At 46.9% G+C, this 14,240-nt stretch overlaps 1 protein-coding gene across 1 annotated transcript in view; it reads right to left on the reverse strand.

Moving 5' to 3' along the window:
* LOC140720325 (NACHT, LRR and PYD domains-containing protein 3-like) overlaps nt 1-14,240 on the reverse strand; it is a 510,894-nt gene that overhangs the window by 16,657 nt on the left and 479,997 nt on the right. The window contains exons 7-10 of the mRNA XM_073035188.1: nt 11,001-12,738; nt 8,732-8,818; nt 8,408-8,578; nt 8,085-8,252 (exon numbers count right to left, since the gene is read on the reverse strand). Of these exons, the coding sequence (XP_072891289.1) occupies nt 8,085-8,252; nt 8,408-8,578; nt 8,732-8,818; nt 11,001-12,738 (2,164 nt within the window). The remainder of the gene's footprint in view (nt 1-8,084; nt 8,253-8,407; nt 8,579-8,731; nt 8,819-11,000; nt 12,739-14,240) is intronic.

Consider the following 14,240-nt stretch of genomic DNA (forward strand, 5'->3'; position numbering starts at 1 on the left):
CTCTGCCTCTCCTACTTTCAAATCTTACTATCGTTTCTTTCAGATAGTCCTGACGAAGGGTCTCGGACTGAAACATCGCCTGTACTTCTTCCTGTAGATGCTCCCTGGCCTGCTGCGTTCTACCAGCATCTTGTGTGTGTTGCTTGAATTTCCAGCATCAGCAGATTTCCTCATGTTTACAGTAATCCAAGTGGGGTCTGAACAGGGTCCTATATGGCTGCAATGTTATCTGTCGGCTCCTAAATTCAATGCCACGATTGATTAACGCTAATACACCTTACGCCATCTTAACCACTGATTCAAACTGTGCAGCGTTGAGCGTCCGATGGACTCGGGCAAGACCCCAAGATCCCTCTGACCGACCACACTGCCAACAGTCTTACCATTAATACTATATTCTGCCATCATATATATTTGCTGCACAAATCACTCTCTCACCTAGATGGGGTCAGTTGTGCTGTGAGGATTACATTCCTTGACTTCTCTAGTGCCTTTAACACCATCCAGCCCAAGATCTTAAGGCACAAACTAACGGAGATGGGAGTAGACGCTCACATGGTGGATTGGATAGTGGACTACTTAACAGATAGACCTCAGTATGTGCGGTTGGGAGACTGTAGGTCTGACACGGTGGTCAGCAGCACAGGAGTGCCGCAGGGAACCGTACTCTCTCCGGTCCTGTTCACCCTGTACACATCAGACTTCCAATATAACTCGGAGTCCTGCCATGTGCAGAAGTTCGCTGATGACACGGCCATAGTGGGGTGTGTCAGGAATGGACAGGAGGAGGAGTATAGGAAACTGATACAGGACTTTGTGATATGGTGCAACTCAAACTACCTGCGTCTCAATATCACCAAGACCAAGGAGATGGTGGTGGACTTTAGGAGATCTAGGCCTCATATGGAGCCAGTGATCATTAATGGAGAATGTGTGGAGCAGGTTAAGACCTACAAGTATCTGGGAGTACAGTTAGTCGAGAAGCTAGACTGGACTGCCAACACAGATGCCTTGTGCAGGAAGGCACAGAGTCGACTGTACTTCCTTAGAAGGTTGGCGTCATTCAATGTCTGTAGTGAGATGCTGAAAATGTTCTATAGGTCAGTTGTGGAGAGCGCCCTCTTCTTTGTGGTGGCGTGTTGGGGAGGAAGCATTAAGAAGAGGGACGCCTCACGTCTTAATAAGCTGGTAAGGAAGGCGGGCTCTGTAGTGGGCAAAGTACTGGAGAGTTTAACATCGGTAGCTGAGCGAAGGGCGCTGAGTAGGCTACGGTCAATTATGGAAAACTCTGAACATCCTCTACATAGCACCATCCAGAGACAGAGAAGCAGTTTCAGCGACAGGTTACTATCGATGCAATGCTCCTCAGACAGGATGAAGAGGTCAATACTCCCCAATGCCATTAGGCTTTACAATTCAACCGCCAGGACTTAAGAACTTTTAAAAAGCTATTATTAATGCTTTTTGAGATAGTGATTTAGATGCATATCATATTTTTTACTGAGTTAAGTATTGTATGTAATTAGTTTTGCTACAACAAGTGTATGGGACATTGGAAAAAAAAAGTTGAATTTCCTCATGGGGATGAATAAAGTATCTATCTATCTATCTATCTATCTACCTACCAAAATGAACCGCTTCACATTTATCTGGATTTAATTCCATCTGCCACTTCTCAGCCCAGTTTTCCATCCTATCAATGTCTCGCTATAACCTCTGGCATCCCTCCACACTATCCACAACAACTCCAAGCTTAGTGATATCAGCAAACTTACTAACCCATCCCTCCACTTCCTCATCCAGGTCATTTATAAAAATCACGAAGAGTTGGAGTCCCAGAATAAATCCTTGAGGCACTCCACTGGCAACCTTCCTCCATACAGAATATGACCCGTCTACAACCTCCCTTTGCCTTCTGTGGGCAAGCCAGTTCTTGATCCACAAAGCAATGTCACCCTGGATCTCATGCCTCCTTACTTTCTAAATAAGCCTTGCATGGGGTACCTATCAAATGCCTTGCTGAAATCCAAATACACTACTTCTACAGCTCTTCTTTCATCAATATGTTTAGTCACGTCCTCAAAATAATTCAGTCAGGCTTGTAAGGCACGAACTGCTTTTGACAAAGTCGTGCTGACTATTCCCAATCATATTATGCCTCTCCAAATGTTCATAAATCCTGCCTCTCAGGATCATCTCCATCAACTTACCAACCACTAAGATAAGACTCACTGGTCTATAATTTCCAAGTCTATCTCTACTTCCTTTCTCGAATAAAGGAACAACATTCGCAACTCTCCAATCCTCTGGAACCTCTCCCGTCCCTAGTGATTGCCTTAGCAATCTCCTCTCTCGCCTCTTACAGTATCCTAGGGTACTTTCCATCTCCTCCGTCCCGGCGACTTATCCCACTTGATGTTTTCCAAAAGCTGCAGCACATCCTTTTTCTTAATATCTACATGCTCAAGTTTTTCAATCTGCTGCAAGTCTTCACTATTATCACGAAGAGCCTTTTCCACAGTGAATACTGAAGTAAAGTATTCATTAAGTACCTCTGTTATTTTCTCCGTTTCCATACAAACTTTCCCACTGTCACATTTGATAGGCCCTATTCTTTCACGTCTTATCCTCCTGCTCTTCACATACTTGTAGAATGCCTTGCGGTTTTCCTTAATCCTGCCCGCCAGGGCCTTCTCATGGCCCCTTCTGGCTCTCCTAATTTGCTTCTGAAGCTGCCTCCTGTTAGCCTTATAATCTTCTAGATCTGTAGCATTAACTAGCTCGCTGAACCTTTCGTAAACTCTTCTTTTCATCTTAACCAGGTTTATTACAGCCTTTGTGCTCCACGGTTCCTGCACCCTACCATAACTTCCCTGTCTCATTGGAACGTTCCTATGCAGAACTTCACACAAATATTCCCTGAACATTTGCCACATTTCTTCCGTACATTTCCTTGAGAACAACTGTTTCCAATTTAAGCTTCCAATTTTCCTGCCTGATAGCCTAACAATTCCCCTTAGTCAAATTGAACGCTTTTCTGACTTGTCTGTTCCAATCTCTCTCCAATGCTATGGTAAAAGAGATAGAATTATGATCACTATCTCCATAATTCTCTTGCAATGAGAGATCTGACAGTTGACCAGGTTTATTTCCCAATACCAAATCAAGCACAGCCTCTCCTCTTGTAGGCTTATCTACATATTGTGTCAAGAAACCTTCCTGAGCACACCTAATAATCTCTACCCCATCTATACCCTTTGCTGTAGGGAGATACCAATCAATATTTCGGAAATTAAAATCTCCCGACACGACAACTCTGTTATTATTACACCTTTCCAGGATCTGTTTCCCTATCTGCTCCTCCTGTTTCCTGTTACTATTGAGCGGCCGATAAAAACACCCAGTAAAGTTATTGACCCCTTCCTGTTCCTAATCGCCACCCACAGAGACTCCGTAGACAATCCCTTCATGACTTCTAACTTTCCTGCAGCCGTGACACTATCTCTGATCAACAGTACCACGCCCCCACCTCTTTTGCCTCCCTCCCTGTCCTTCCTGAAACATGTAAAAACTTGAAGTAACTATTCATGTCCCTGAGCCATCCAAATCTCTGTAATGGCCACCACATCATATCCCCAAGTACTGATCCACGCTGTGAGCTCATCCGCTTTGTACATAACACTCCTTGCGTTAAAATATACATTTCAAGCCTTCGGTCCCTTCTCTATCACCTACCTATCCTCCTTCACTCTCTGTCTCCTATCATTCTCTATTTAAAAGCCTGACGCCTCTTCCCCAGTTTGGCACCTGAGAACATTTTTATCACATACAAACCTTTGATTTCTGTCTATACAAGCAATTCTCGCAAGAACCTTTATCCTCCTCCACCTTACCATCTGTTCTAACACTCTGGTTCCCCTCCCCCTGCAAATCTAGTTTAAAACCCGCCAGAGCAGCACTAGCTAACCTACCCGCAAGGATATTATTCCCCTTCCAGTTCAGGTGTAAACCATCCCGTCGGAACAGGTCCCACTTTCCCTGGAAGGATGCCCAATTGGCCAGAATCATTAAGCCCTCCCTCCTGCTCCATCGCCTTAGCCACGTATTTAGCTGTATTATCTTCTATTTCTAGCCTCACTAGCACGTGGCACGGGGAACAATCCTGAGATTGCAACCCTGGAGGTCCTGTCCTTCAACTTTGTACCAAACTCCCTAAACTCTCTTTGCAGGACCTACTCCTTCTTCCTATCCACATCATTGGTCCTTACATGGACAACATCCGGCTGCTCACCCTCCCTCTTGAGAATACTGAGAACTCGATCCGAGACATCGTGGACCCTGGCACCAGGGAGGCAACAGACCATCCGAGATTCTAAATCTCTCCCACAGAACCTCTTATCTGTCCTCCTAACTATCGTATCCCCTATCACTACTGCTCTCCTCTTTTCCCTCCTTCCTTTCAGAGCTGAGTGTTTAGTCTCGGTGCCAGAAACGCGACCACTACAAATTGTCCCTGGTAGGTCGGCTCCAACAACAGTATCCAAAACGGTATATTTATTGTTGATGGGAACGGCCACAGGAGTGATCTGCTCTTCTTGTCTATTCCCCTTCCCTGTCCTGAGTCATCCAGCTACCTGCCTCCTGACTTTTAGGGGTGACTATTTCTCTGAAACTCCTATCTATTTCTGCCTCTGCCTCGCAAATGATCAGAAGTTCAACCAGGTCCAGCCCCAGTTCCCTAACTCGGTTTGTCAGGAGCTGCAGCTGGATGCACCTTTTACATGTGTAGTCATCAGGGACAATTCAGCTCGCCCTGACTTCCTAAATACTGCAAACGGAGCACTCGACTGCCCTAACTGCTGCCTCCATTACCTACTTCTAAGCTAATTAGATTAATTAAAGGACTTTACCCAGCCTTACCTCACTGGGAGCAAGCTCGTCCTCAGCCTCTGCTCACTCATTCCCATATACACATAGCGACCAGTATATAAATAAACTGATCAGTGTCTCTCAGTCCTCCTCTCACAGGGACATAGTTATACACTCAACACGTACAAACAAGCTGGATGAACTCAGCAGGTTGGGCAGCATCCGTTGAAATGAGCGGTCAACGTTTCGGGCCGAGACCATTCATCAAGACTGAAGAACGAGGGGGCAGGGGCCCTATAAAGAAGTTGGGGGAGGGTGGAAGGTGCCAGGTTGAAAACCGATCAGAGGAAAGATCAAGAGGTGGGGGAGGGGAAGCATGAAGGGGATAGGCAGGAGCGGTGAAGAAGGAATGTAAGGGGAAAGCACTATGGGTAGTAGAAGAAGGCAGAATCATGAGAGAGGTGATAGGCAGCTAGAAGTGGAGGCAGAGTGAAAGTGGGATGGGGGAAGGGAGAGGCAGGGGTCTCTGTCCACTCTCTCAGGGTCATATCCATACACTGGCCTGGGTCTCTCAGTCTCACTCTCTCAGAGGTATATCCATAAACTGGCCTGTTTCTCTCAGCCCCACTCTCTCAGGGGTACTCAATGGTTTGGAGTGTTTAACCCATGAACCACTGTGCCGAATCCATTATTTTTTTTGTAGGATTTTCGGTTCAATTCCATTGCTGTTTCCGTAGCAAGCCGTGATGCAGCCAATCAGCACAGTCTCTACTACACCCCAGATTTCTGAAAGAGTAGCTACAGAGATCGTGGAGGCATCACTGGTGTCCTTTGTGAACTACTCGAATCTGAAATGGTTCCTGTGGACTGGAAATTACACATGTCACGCCACTCCTTGAGGAAGGAGGGAGGCAAAAATAGGAAAGTGTCGGCCAATTATTCTTACTTCATGGTTAGGAAAATGTTGGAGTATGAGGTATCCGGATACATGTTAAAGTAGGGCAAAGTCTGCATAGGTTCCGTAATGGGAAACCGGTTGCAATTTTGAGGATATAACAATCAGCATCAAAAAAGGAGAGTCAGTGGATATGGCTTACTTGTTTTTCAGAGGGTATTTGACAAGGTGCTGCACATGAGGCTACTTAATGAGATAAGGGCTGGTTGATTTTCAGGAAAGATGCTACCATGGAGAGTTTACAAAACTCTAGTTAGTCTGTAATTAACTCTGGTGGCCCCATCAGAGGAAAGACATCGAGGCTTTGCGAAGGATACAGCCGGCGCTAACCAGGATGCCTCCTGGATTAGAGAGAATGCACTATACTGAGAGTTTTGACAAACTGGGGTTGTTTTCTCTGGAGTGGGAAAGGCTAAGAGTAGATCTGCTGAATTTTATACAATTTATGAGAGACATGGTTCTACCAGACAGACAGTATTTTCCCCACGGTTGAAATGTCAAATAACAGAGGGCACATTTTAAAGGTGAGATGGGGGTAATTCCAAAGGACATGTGAGGTGCAGGGTTTTGTTTTTTACACAGACTGCTGGTGTGGGGTGGTGATAGAGGCAGATTCATTGGGAACCTTTAAGAGATGTTAAAATAGGCAAGGTTACGGTGTGGAAAAAGGTTTCGGGGGATATTTTATTTCTACAAAAAGATGCATGTGTCTGGAAGCACTGCGGAGAGTGGTGATTGAGGCAGATACATTCAAGACATTTAAAGGACAGTCAGATAGGCAAAGGCATGGCAGAAAAGACAGGGTTTAGGCTGTGTTGTGTTTAAGACGTGGACAGCGTTTGGGAGAGCGGGGCGGACGGGAAGAAAGCGCGGTAGCGAGAGCGAGGAAAGAGTGGGGGCGGGAACAATGAAAGTGTGAGGGGGACAGGGGCGAGGAAAGCGCGGGATCAGCGTGGGTGCTGTTTTGGTTACGTGATCCTGGGTAGCAAACCTCCCTCCGCCTCAGCTGTGCCTCTGCGAGAAGCTATGGATCGCTGTGGGTGATGGGGTTCCCGAGCAAACTCAAATCAAGTCCAACACAAATCAAATTACAGCAGTTTATTGATTTCATCATAATAATAGTCATCCGTTAGTCTCATGAGACCATGGATTTGCGCCTTGGAAGGTTTCTTTTCCAGGGTTTTTTGATGGGAGACCTGGCTGCAAGCCGTCCCCTCTCCACGCCACCGATGTTGTCCAAGGGAAGGGAAGGGCACTAGGCCCCGGTGCCAAAGAGCAATGTGTTAAGTGCCTTGCTCATGGACACAAACACGCTGCCTCAGCTGAGGCTCGAAACAGTGACCTTCAGGTTACTAGTCTGATGCCTTGTCCACTAGGCCACGCGCCAACACACATGACAAATGTAAATGTAAATTAAACAACGTGTAACCTGCTAACTTGCGGAAATAAATAAGCTGTTCCTGATTCACTCAAGAGTCACACACAATTAACTGACCAGTAACAACGAGTAACAGATGGAATAATCAGTCCCGTTTCTCACCATCACTCCGCTTCAGGAAACCGATGATTATAAAATCACATCTCAGGACAGTGTCCGAGATCGCTGCAGTTCTAGGGTCGCTACCAAGGTATTTATCAATTTAACATCATTACGTCGGTCGGACTTCTAAATGTATTGTCCTCAGCATAGTGAGCAAAAGTGTTCTCTCTCAGGATAATCCCATCCCAGACACTGGTGTCCCAGACTGAGCCCCGCCTCTTCTATCTGTGTATTTCCCCAAGGCCTCACTTAAATGAACTCTCGGACCGGGACATCCAGCAGAAATAGCGCCGCTGGGCACAAAGCGGAATTACATGCCTGCGGTAACATCTCCAACATCAGAGAGTGCTTCGTTGGAAACGTGACCCGTTAGAACCATTGGGAATTAAACCTGAAGCATTGTCGTTAAAGGGGATGGTGAGGAATCGACCAAAATGTCCCCATCCCTTGGGTGGGGTTGTTCACTCATTCAGATGTTCACAAGTTCACTGTCAGTCCAGGTCTGAGTTCCTGCAGAGACTTCAGTTCCATCTCCCCAGTCTCACTGAAGTGAAATTTCTCCACAGCCTGAAACAGAGGGAAGAATACAGGGAAATAAACAAATAATACAACAGTGACTGTAACAGCGGGCTGGGGTTAATATTTCAGCAACGCTGACAAACAAATATCACCCGGATCCACTGATATTTTATCACACTGAGCATTAACAAGAATACTCACTCAATATAAGCCAGACTTGGGACGGCCAGTATTAGGTGACGGAGAGCAGGGACAGATCGGTCCGTAAGCGAGTTTAATCTCAGGTCCAGCTCTGTCAGTGATTGGTTTCCACTGAGAGCCGAGACAAGATCCTCGGCACCAGAATCCGTGAGACCAACTTTCCACAGCCTGGAGATGAGAGAAAGTGAGGGTGAAGGACACAGAGAGACAGGACACAATACAAATCCCTAGTGCTTATCTGTAACACAATTACTGATCATATCAATGTCAAATGTCAGACTCGCAGTGACTGTAAACACAAACTCCCACAGTCTAGTACTTACCACAGTTTCTGTATTTTACACTCCGGGTTTCCAAGAGCCTCAGCCATCAGTTTCACTCCTGAATCTCCCAGTTTATTAGTACTCAGGTTCAGCTCTGTAAGTGTACAGTTTGCACTGAGAGTGGAGGCGAGATCCTCGGCACCAGACCCTGTGAGGCCAACATCGTTCAGCCTGGGGTTGAGAGAGAGTGAGAGTGAAGGACACACAGACAGGAGACATCGGAAATCCCCAGTGTTTATCAGTAACACAATTACTGATCAGCTTGATGTTCAATTTCTGACACCCAGTAACTGTAAACACAATCTCCAACAGTCTGGTACTTACCGCAGTTTCTGTACTTTACACTCCGGGTTCCTCAGAGCCGTAGACACCAGTTTCACTCCTGAATCTCCCAGGTCATTACCCCCAAGTCTAAACGCAAAGAGAAAAACTAATGAACAAAGAGATTGAAACCGTGGGTATGAGGGAATATCTGTCATTCGGATATTTCTGGAAACATGAAACGCTTCAGTATATCATTGATTGGGATTCCCACTACTGTCAAATTTCACTACTGACTGTCAGTAATTTACTGTCAATGTGACTCTGTAATTTCCCATATTCTGTCTCCTTCCCCAACAGTTAGAATAGTATTCCTGATGTGAGAATGTCAGAAGGGCCAGGGTTGAAGGATGAGAGATCGTCCCTCTGAGAGGAAGAATTGTGGGTGGGAAAATCTCCATGGGAGATGCGCGCAGAGACCCGCACCACAGGAAAAGTGCTGGGAAAAATGATCCCCACAGGAGGAAGGGGAACGAGGAACAGGGATCCCCATAGGGTGATGGGGAAAGAGGAAGAGTAATCCCGAGAGGATGAAGGGAGATGGGGAAGAGAGATCCCACAGGATGAAGGAGGTGGGGAACAGTGATTCTACACAGCAGGAATGGAAATGGGGAAGAGAGACTCCAGAGGAGAAAGCGGAATGCGGAACAGAGATTCCTATTGGAGGGATGGGGATGGGCAAGAGAGAACCCCGCAGGAGGAAGGGAATGAGCAAGGGAGAACCTGACAGAGGAAGGGGAACGGGGAAGTGATCCCCACAGGAGGAAGGGAATGAGCAAGGGAGAACCTGACAGAGGAAAGGGGATGGGGAAGTGAAACCCATGGGAGGAAGGGAATGAGCAAGGGAGAACCTGACAGAGGAAGGGGGATGGGGAAGTGATCCCCACAGGAGGAAGGGAATGAGCTAGGAGAACCTGACAGAGGAAGGGGGATGGGGAAGTGATCCCCACAAGAGGAAGGGAATGAGCTAGGGAGAACCTGACAGAGGAAGGGGGATGTGGAAGTGATCCCCACAGGAGGAAGGGAATGAGCAAGGGAGAACCTGACAGAGGAAGGGGGATGGGGAAGTGATCCCCACAGGAGGAAGGGAATGAGCTAGGAGAACCTGACAGAGGAAAGGGGGATGGGGAAGTGATCCCCACAGGAAGAAGGACTTAGGGAATAAAGATTCCACTGGAGGAACCAGATGGGGAAGACAGATCCAAAAGAACGAATGGGGAGAGGGAATTGAGATCTCACCGGAGGAAGGAGATTCGAGAAGAGTTCCCAGAAGGGTAATGGGGGTGGAGATTAGAGATATCACAAGGGGAGGAGGACGGGGAAGAGAGCTGACAACAGGAAGGGAATGGGGAAGAGAAATCCCCACAGAGGGAAGGGAGAGGAGGAAGAGAGACCACCCACAGGGGAAAGGGGGTGGAGAAGAGAGATTCCATAGGGGGCAGGAGGACGGGGAAGAGAGAACCCACAGCAGGAATGGGGATGTGGAAGAGAGATACCACAGGGGAACGGGAGTGGGAAGAGAAGCCCCCATGGCGGAAATGGGGTGGGGAAGTGAGACCCGACAGAAGGATAGGGAGAAATGAATGCACAGGAGGAATGAGACATGCAGAGAGGTCCAACAGTGGGAATGGAAGTGTGCACAGAGATCCCACAGGAGTATAGTGTTGAGAAAAGTTGCTCCCACAAGAGGAGCTGATGCGGACGTAGATCCTCGGGGAGAGCTTGGTCTAAACTGAGGTCCACAATCGGGAGAAAAGATGCCCACGTAGTGACTGAGTATCGGGGATTGAGAAAAGTCACACAGTTGGATTGATGGAGATAGTCACTCACAGGGAAGGGCAGAGGAGGACAATCTCACAGCAGCATTTCTAAAGCTCTCACTGGGAAAGACAGCTCACACTCTCTTGTCCCTCAACGGGAAAATGGCGGGATGTCCCTACACACCCCCTTGCAATTTGTGTCGGTCTGGGTGTCATTAATATTGAGAAGGAACAATATCAATGGACGTGTCACAGGGAGCGAGAAGCATGGCCAATCCTGTGATTTACTACCATTAAACGAATGGCTGTTGTTCGTGATCTGATGGAGTCTCCAAATCCCATAGAAAGAACCACAGAACCCTTCTGTCCCTGTGAAATTACTGATCGGTCCACTGGTCATTAGTCACAGTTTTTCCCAATCTGATTTACTCCGATTTTAGCCAATTTCCTTAGCATTGAAACAACACAATGGAACAGTTTCACATTTCAGAGTGAGACAGAAATCTGGTTACCTCAACTCCTGACACTTGTGTAGCCCGGATCCCAGCCGCTGGATTCCTTCAAACTGAATGCGGCAGTTCCAAAAATCAAGGTGTATTATTGTATCACAGAATCCGATGACATGAGACAGGACCGCACAGTCAATCGGGGTCAGTGGCATTTCACTGAATGAAAGTTTTTCCACAGATCCTAGTGCGGTCTGAGCCAGTCCAGTATTCTGAGACTCAAACAGGTAATGCAATGTGTTCAGAAGGCTCCTTTTACCAGCTTCACTCCCCATGTTTCCACTCTGGCGTTTAACCTCCTCTTTCACCCAGTCAATCACCCGGCAGGTTGTTTGATGAGGAAATGGACCCAGGAACTCCTCCAGGCACCGAGCTGTCATTGGTGAAGAGAGACCAGCAACAAAACGGAGAAATATGTCAAATCGCCCATCTGTCGTGTTGTGGGTTTCAGTGACGAATTTCAGGATTTTTCTGGGATGTTTCATCAGGAATTGTGCGACTGCAGCTACAAACTCTTGGATGGTGAGGTGTGGGAATGTGTACACCACGCTCCGGGCAGAATCCTCTCTATCCAAAAGCTCCATCAGGAACCCGGACAGGAACTGGGAAGGCTGCAGATTGTAGTTGATCAAATCTCCATCTGTAAACACAATCTTCTTCTCAGACACTCCTCTGAAGGCCATCTGACCAACCCTGAGTAACACATCACGGGGGTTCTCAATCTCACGGCCGTGGTTTCTGAGGATGTTGTAAATATAGTAGGAGTACAGTTGGGTGATCGTCTTGGGAACTCGCTGCGGGTCCCTGACTCTTTGTGTGAAAAAGGGGCCCAGTGCCAGGGCGAGGATCCAGCAGTAGGAAGGGTTGTAGCTCATGGTGTACAGGATCTCGTTCTCCTTCACATAATTGAAAACAGCTTCCGCCACCGTCTGATCTTCAAAATGTCTGATGAAATATTCCTTCCGTTCCTCATCAACAAATCCAAGAATTTCAGCCCAGACACTGGTCTTAGCCTTTTCCAATAAATGTAACGCAGTGGGGCGGGTGGTCACCAGCACTGAACACCCTGGGAGCAGCTTGCCCTGGATTAAACTGTACACAATGTCAGACACTTCACACCACCACTCGGGATCTGGGCACTGGTGCTTGGGTTCTGTATCTCTCCAACTGTCCTCAAAATCGATTTTGTGTTTGAATTCATCTAAACCATCGAATATAAACAGCAACCCCTCTGGGTTCTTCAAGACTTCTCTCAGGATATTCCCAAAGTAAGGATACTGATCCAGAATCAGTTCCTTCAGGTTTATTCGACAGTTAATACTGTTTAAATCACGAAATTTGAAACTGAAGACAAACTGGAACTGTTGGTATATTATCCCCGTGGCCCAGTCATAAACAATCTTTTGTACCATTGTTGTTTTCCCGATCCCCGGGACGCCGGCCACTGCTGCTGAACTCCCGGATTTGGATTTACTCCCGGAAAAGCTGCTCTGGAACAACTGATCTGCCCGGATTTTTTCCAGCTCTCCCCGGAGATGTTTCTCTCTACACTCCTCGTGGTCTCTGCCTCTTGCCAGCAGCTCATGTTCCACCAGTCTCCGATCTCGAACAGTAGAAATGACCGTGAGCTCAACGTATCGATCAACCAGCTGGAAAACCTTCACCTTCTCCCTCATCAGGATCGTGTTCACTCTCAGTGTTGCAGTTTGTGCCCGCAGAGTCTCCTTGTGTTTCTGTTGAACATCTTCCATGGGAAGAGAGAACATATTCAAAATGTTAAATGGCTCATCTGACAAAGAACTTTATAACTGCATTTCAACATTCAGTGTTTGAGATTACGTGAATAAATTCAATGCTTCCATGGATATTAGGACAGGAAGTAAAATTCTGTTCGCAGACACAGAATTGACAGCAACGTATGTCCCTGAAAATGTCCAATCCTCATTTTCTGGTTCTAGTTATTTGTGAAAGTGAACATTCCCCTGATTGCACTTTTTGAGGAAGCTTAAACAAGCATCACTCCCCACTAACATCTTAACTACATTCTACAGAGGCGTGGTTGAGAGTGTGCTGACCTTTTGCATCACAACCTGGTACTCCAGCTGCAGTGCTGCAGACAAAAAAGCCTTGCAGAGGGTGGTTAGGGGAGCAGAGAAGGTTATTGGGGTCTCCCTACCTTCTGTCCAACTCCTCTTTCAGAGTCGATGCCTCCAGAAGACACGGTACATCATTAAAGACCCCTCACACCCTCTCCATGAACTGTTTGTTCTTCTGCCATCAGGGAAACGTTACAGGAGCATCAAAACTAAAACCACAAGGCTACTAAACAGCTTCCTCCCACAGGCAGTCAGACTGCTAAATAGCTCTTCTACCTGACTCTGCTTTGGACACTTTTAACTGCACTGGACACTTGTAACTTGATTGTAACTGACATGTGGCTGTTGTGTTTTACTTTTTATTGTTGTGTTTACTGTTTATTGTTGCGTTTGTTATGTTATGATTGCATTGCTCCTGGGAAACGCTGTCTCATTCTGCCCTGCAGAACTGATGTACAGTTAGAATGACAATAAAGTTTTAGAATCTTGAATATTCTATTGCAATCCTGACTGCACTCCCGTTACAACATTTCACTATATTTAAAGCATTGTTTGCATCATTAACAGACGATGTTAATGTTGATCTGGTTTGGAAATATGGAGAGCAGGACACTGTGCATTTTGGCAAAGTTGTACACTGGGGAGTCACAGGTGTCCACTGCTCTTGCATCAAATCAGGAACAGAATATGCGGGAAATACTCAAGTCGGGCAGCGTCTGGGGAGAATCACATTGAAGTTGTGGATCGATAACCCATCGGAATGACAAGAAAGAAAATGGTTAGTTTTCAATCGCAGTGATGGAGGATTGGTGGAAAGATGGAATCTGTGCTAATGGAAGAAACCAAAGCGTCTGTCTCAGTAATGTACATCGTGTCTGTGGGCGAGGGTGGTGAAGTCTTGGCAAATGCTACTCATCAGTCTTGATGTGGGGGTGTGGAGCGCTGTCTTATGAGGCCTCCGTCTGTCAGAGTCGACCGTAGATGTCCTGCCCCTGCAAGCCGGGACACTCCGATATGGAGAGGAAGCTTTTGCCGATGTAGCAAGTTCCCTCTCTCCATGCATCTGATGAACACAAAGGAACGGCAGACACTGACACAGCTTGGCACCGGAGGTGTCGCAGGATATGCCAGTCTGCGTTGAACACCATTT

Source organism: Hemitrygon akajei, unplaced genomic scaffold, assembly GCF_048418815.1.
Source record: "Hemitrygon akajei unplaced genomic scaffold, sHemAka1.3 Scf000041, whole genome shotgun sequence".
NCBI classification, from domain to species: Eukaryota; Metazoa; Chordata; class Chondrichthyes; order Myliobatiformes; family Dasyatidae; genus Hemitrygon; species Hemitrygon akajei.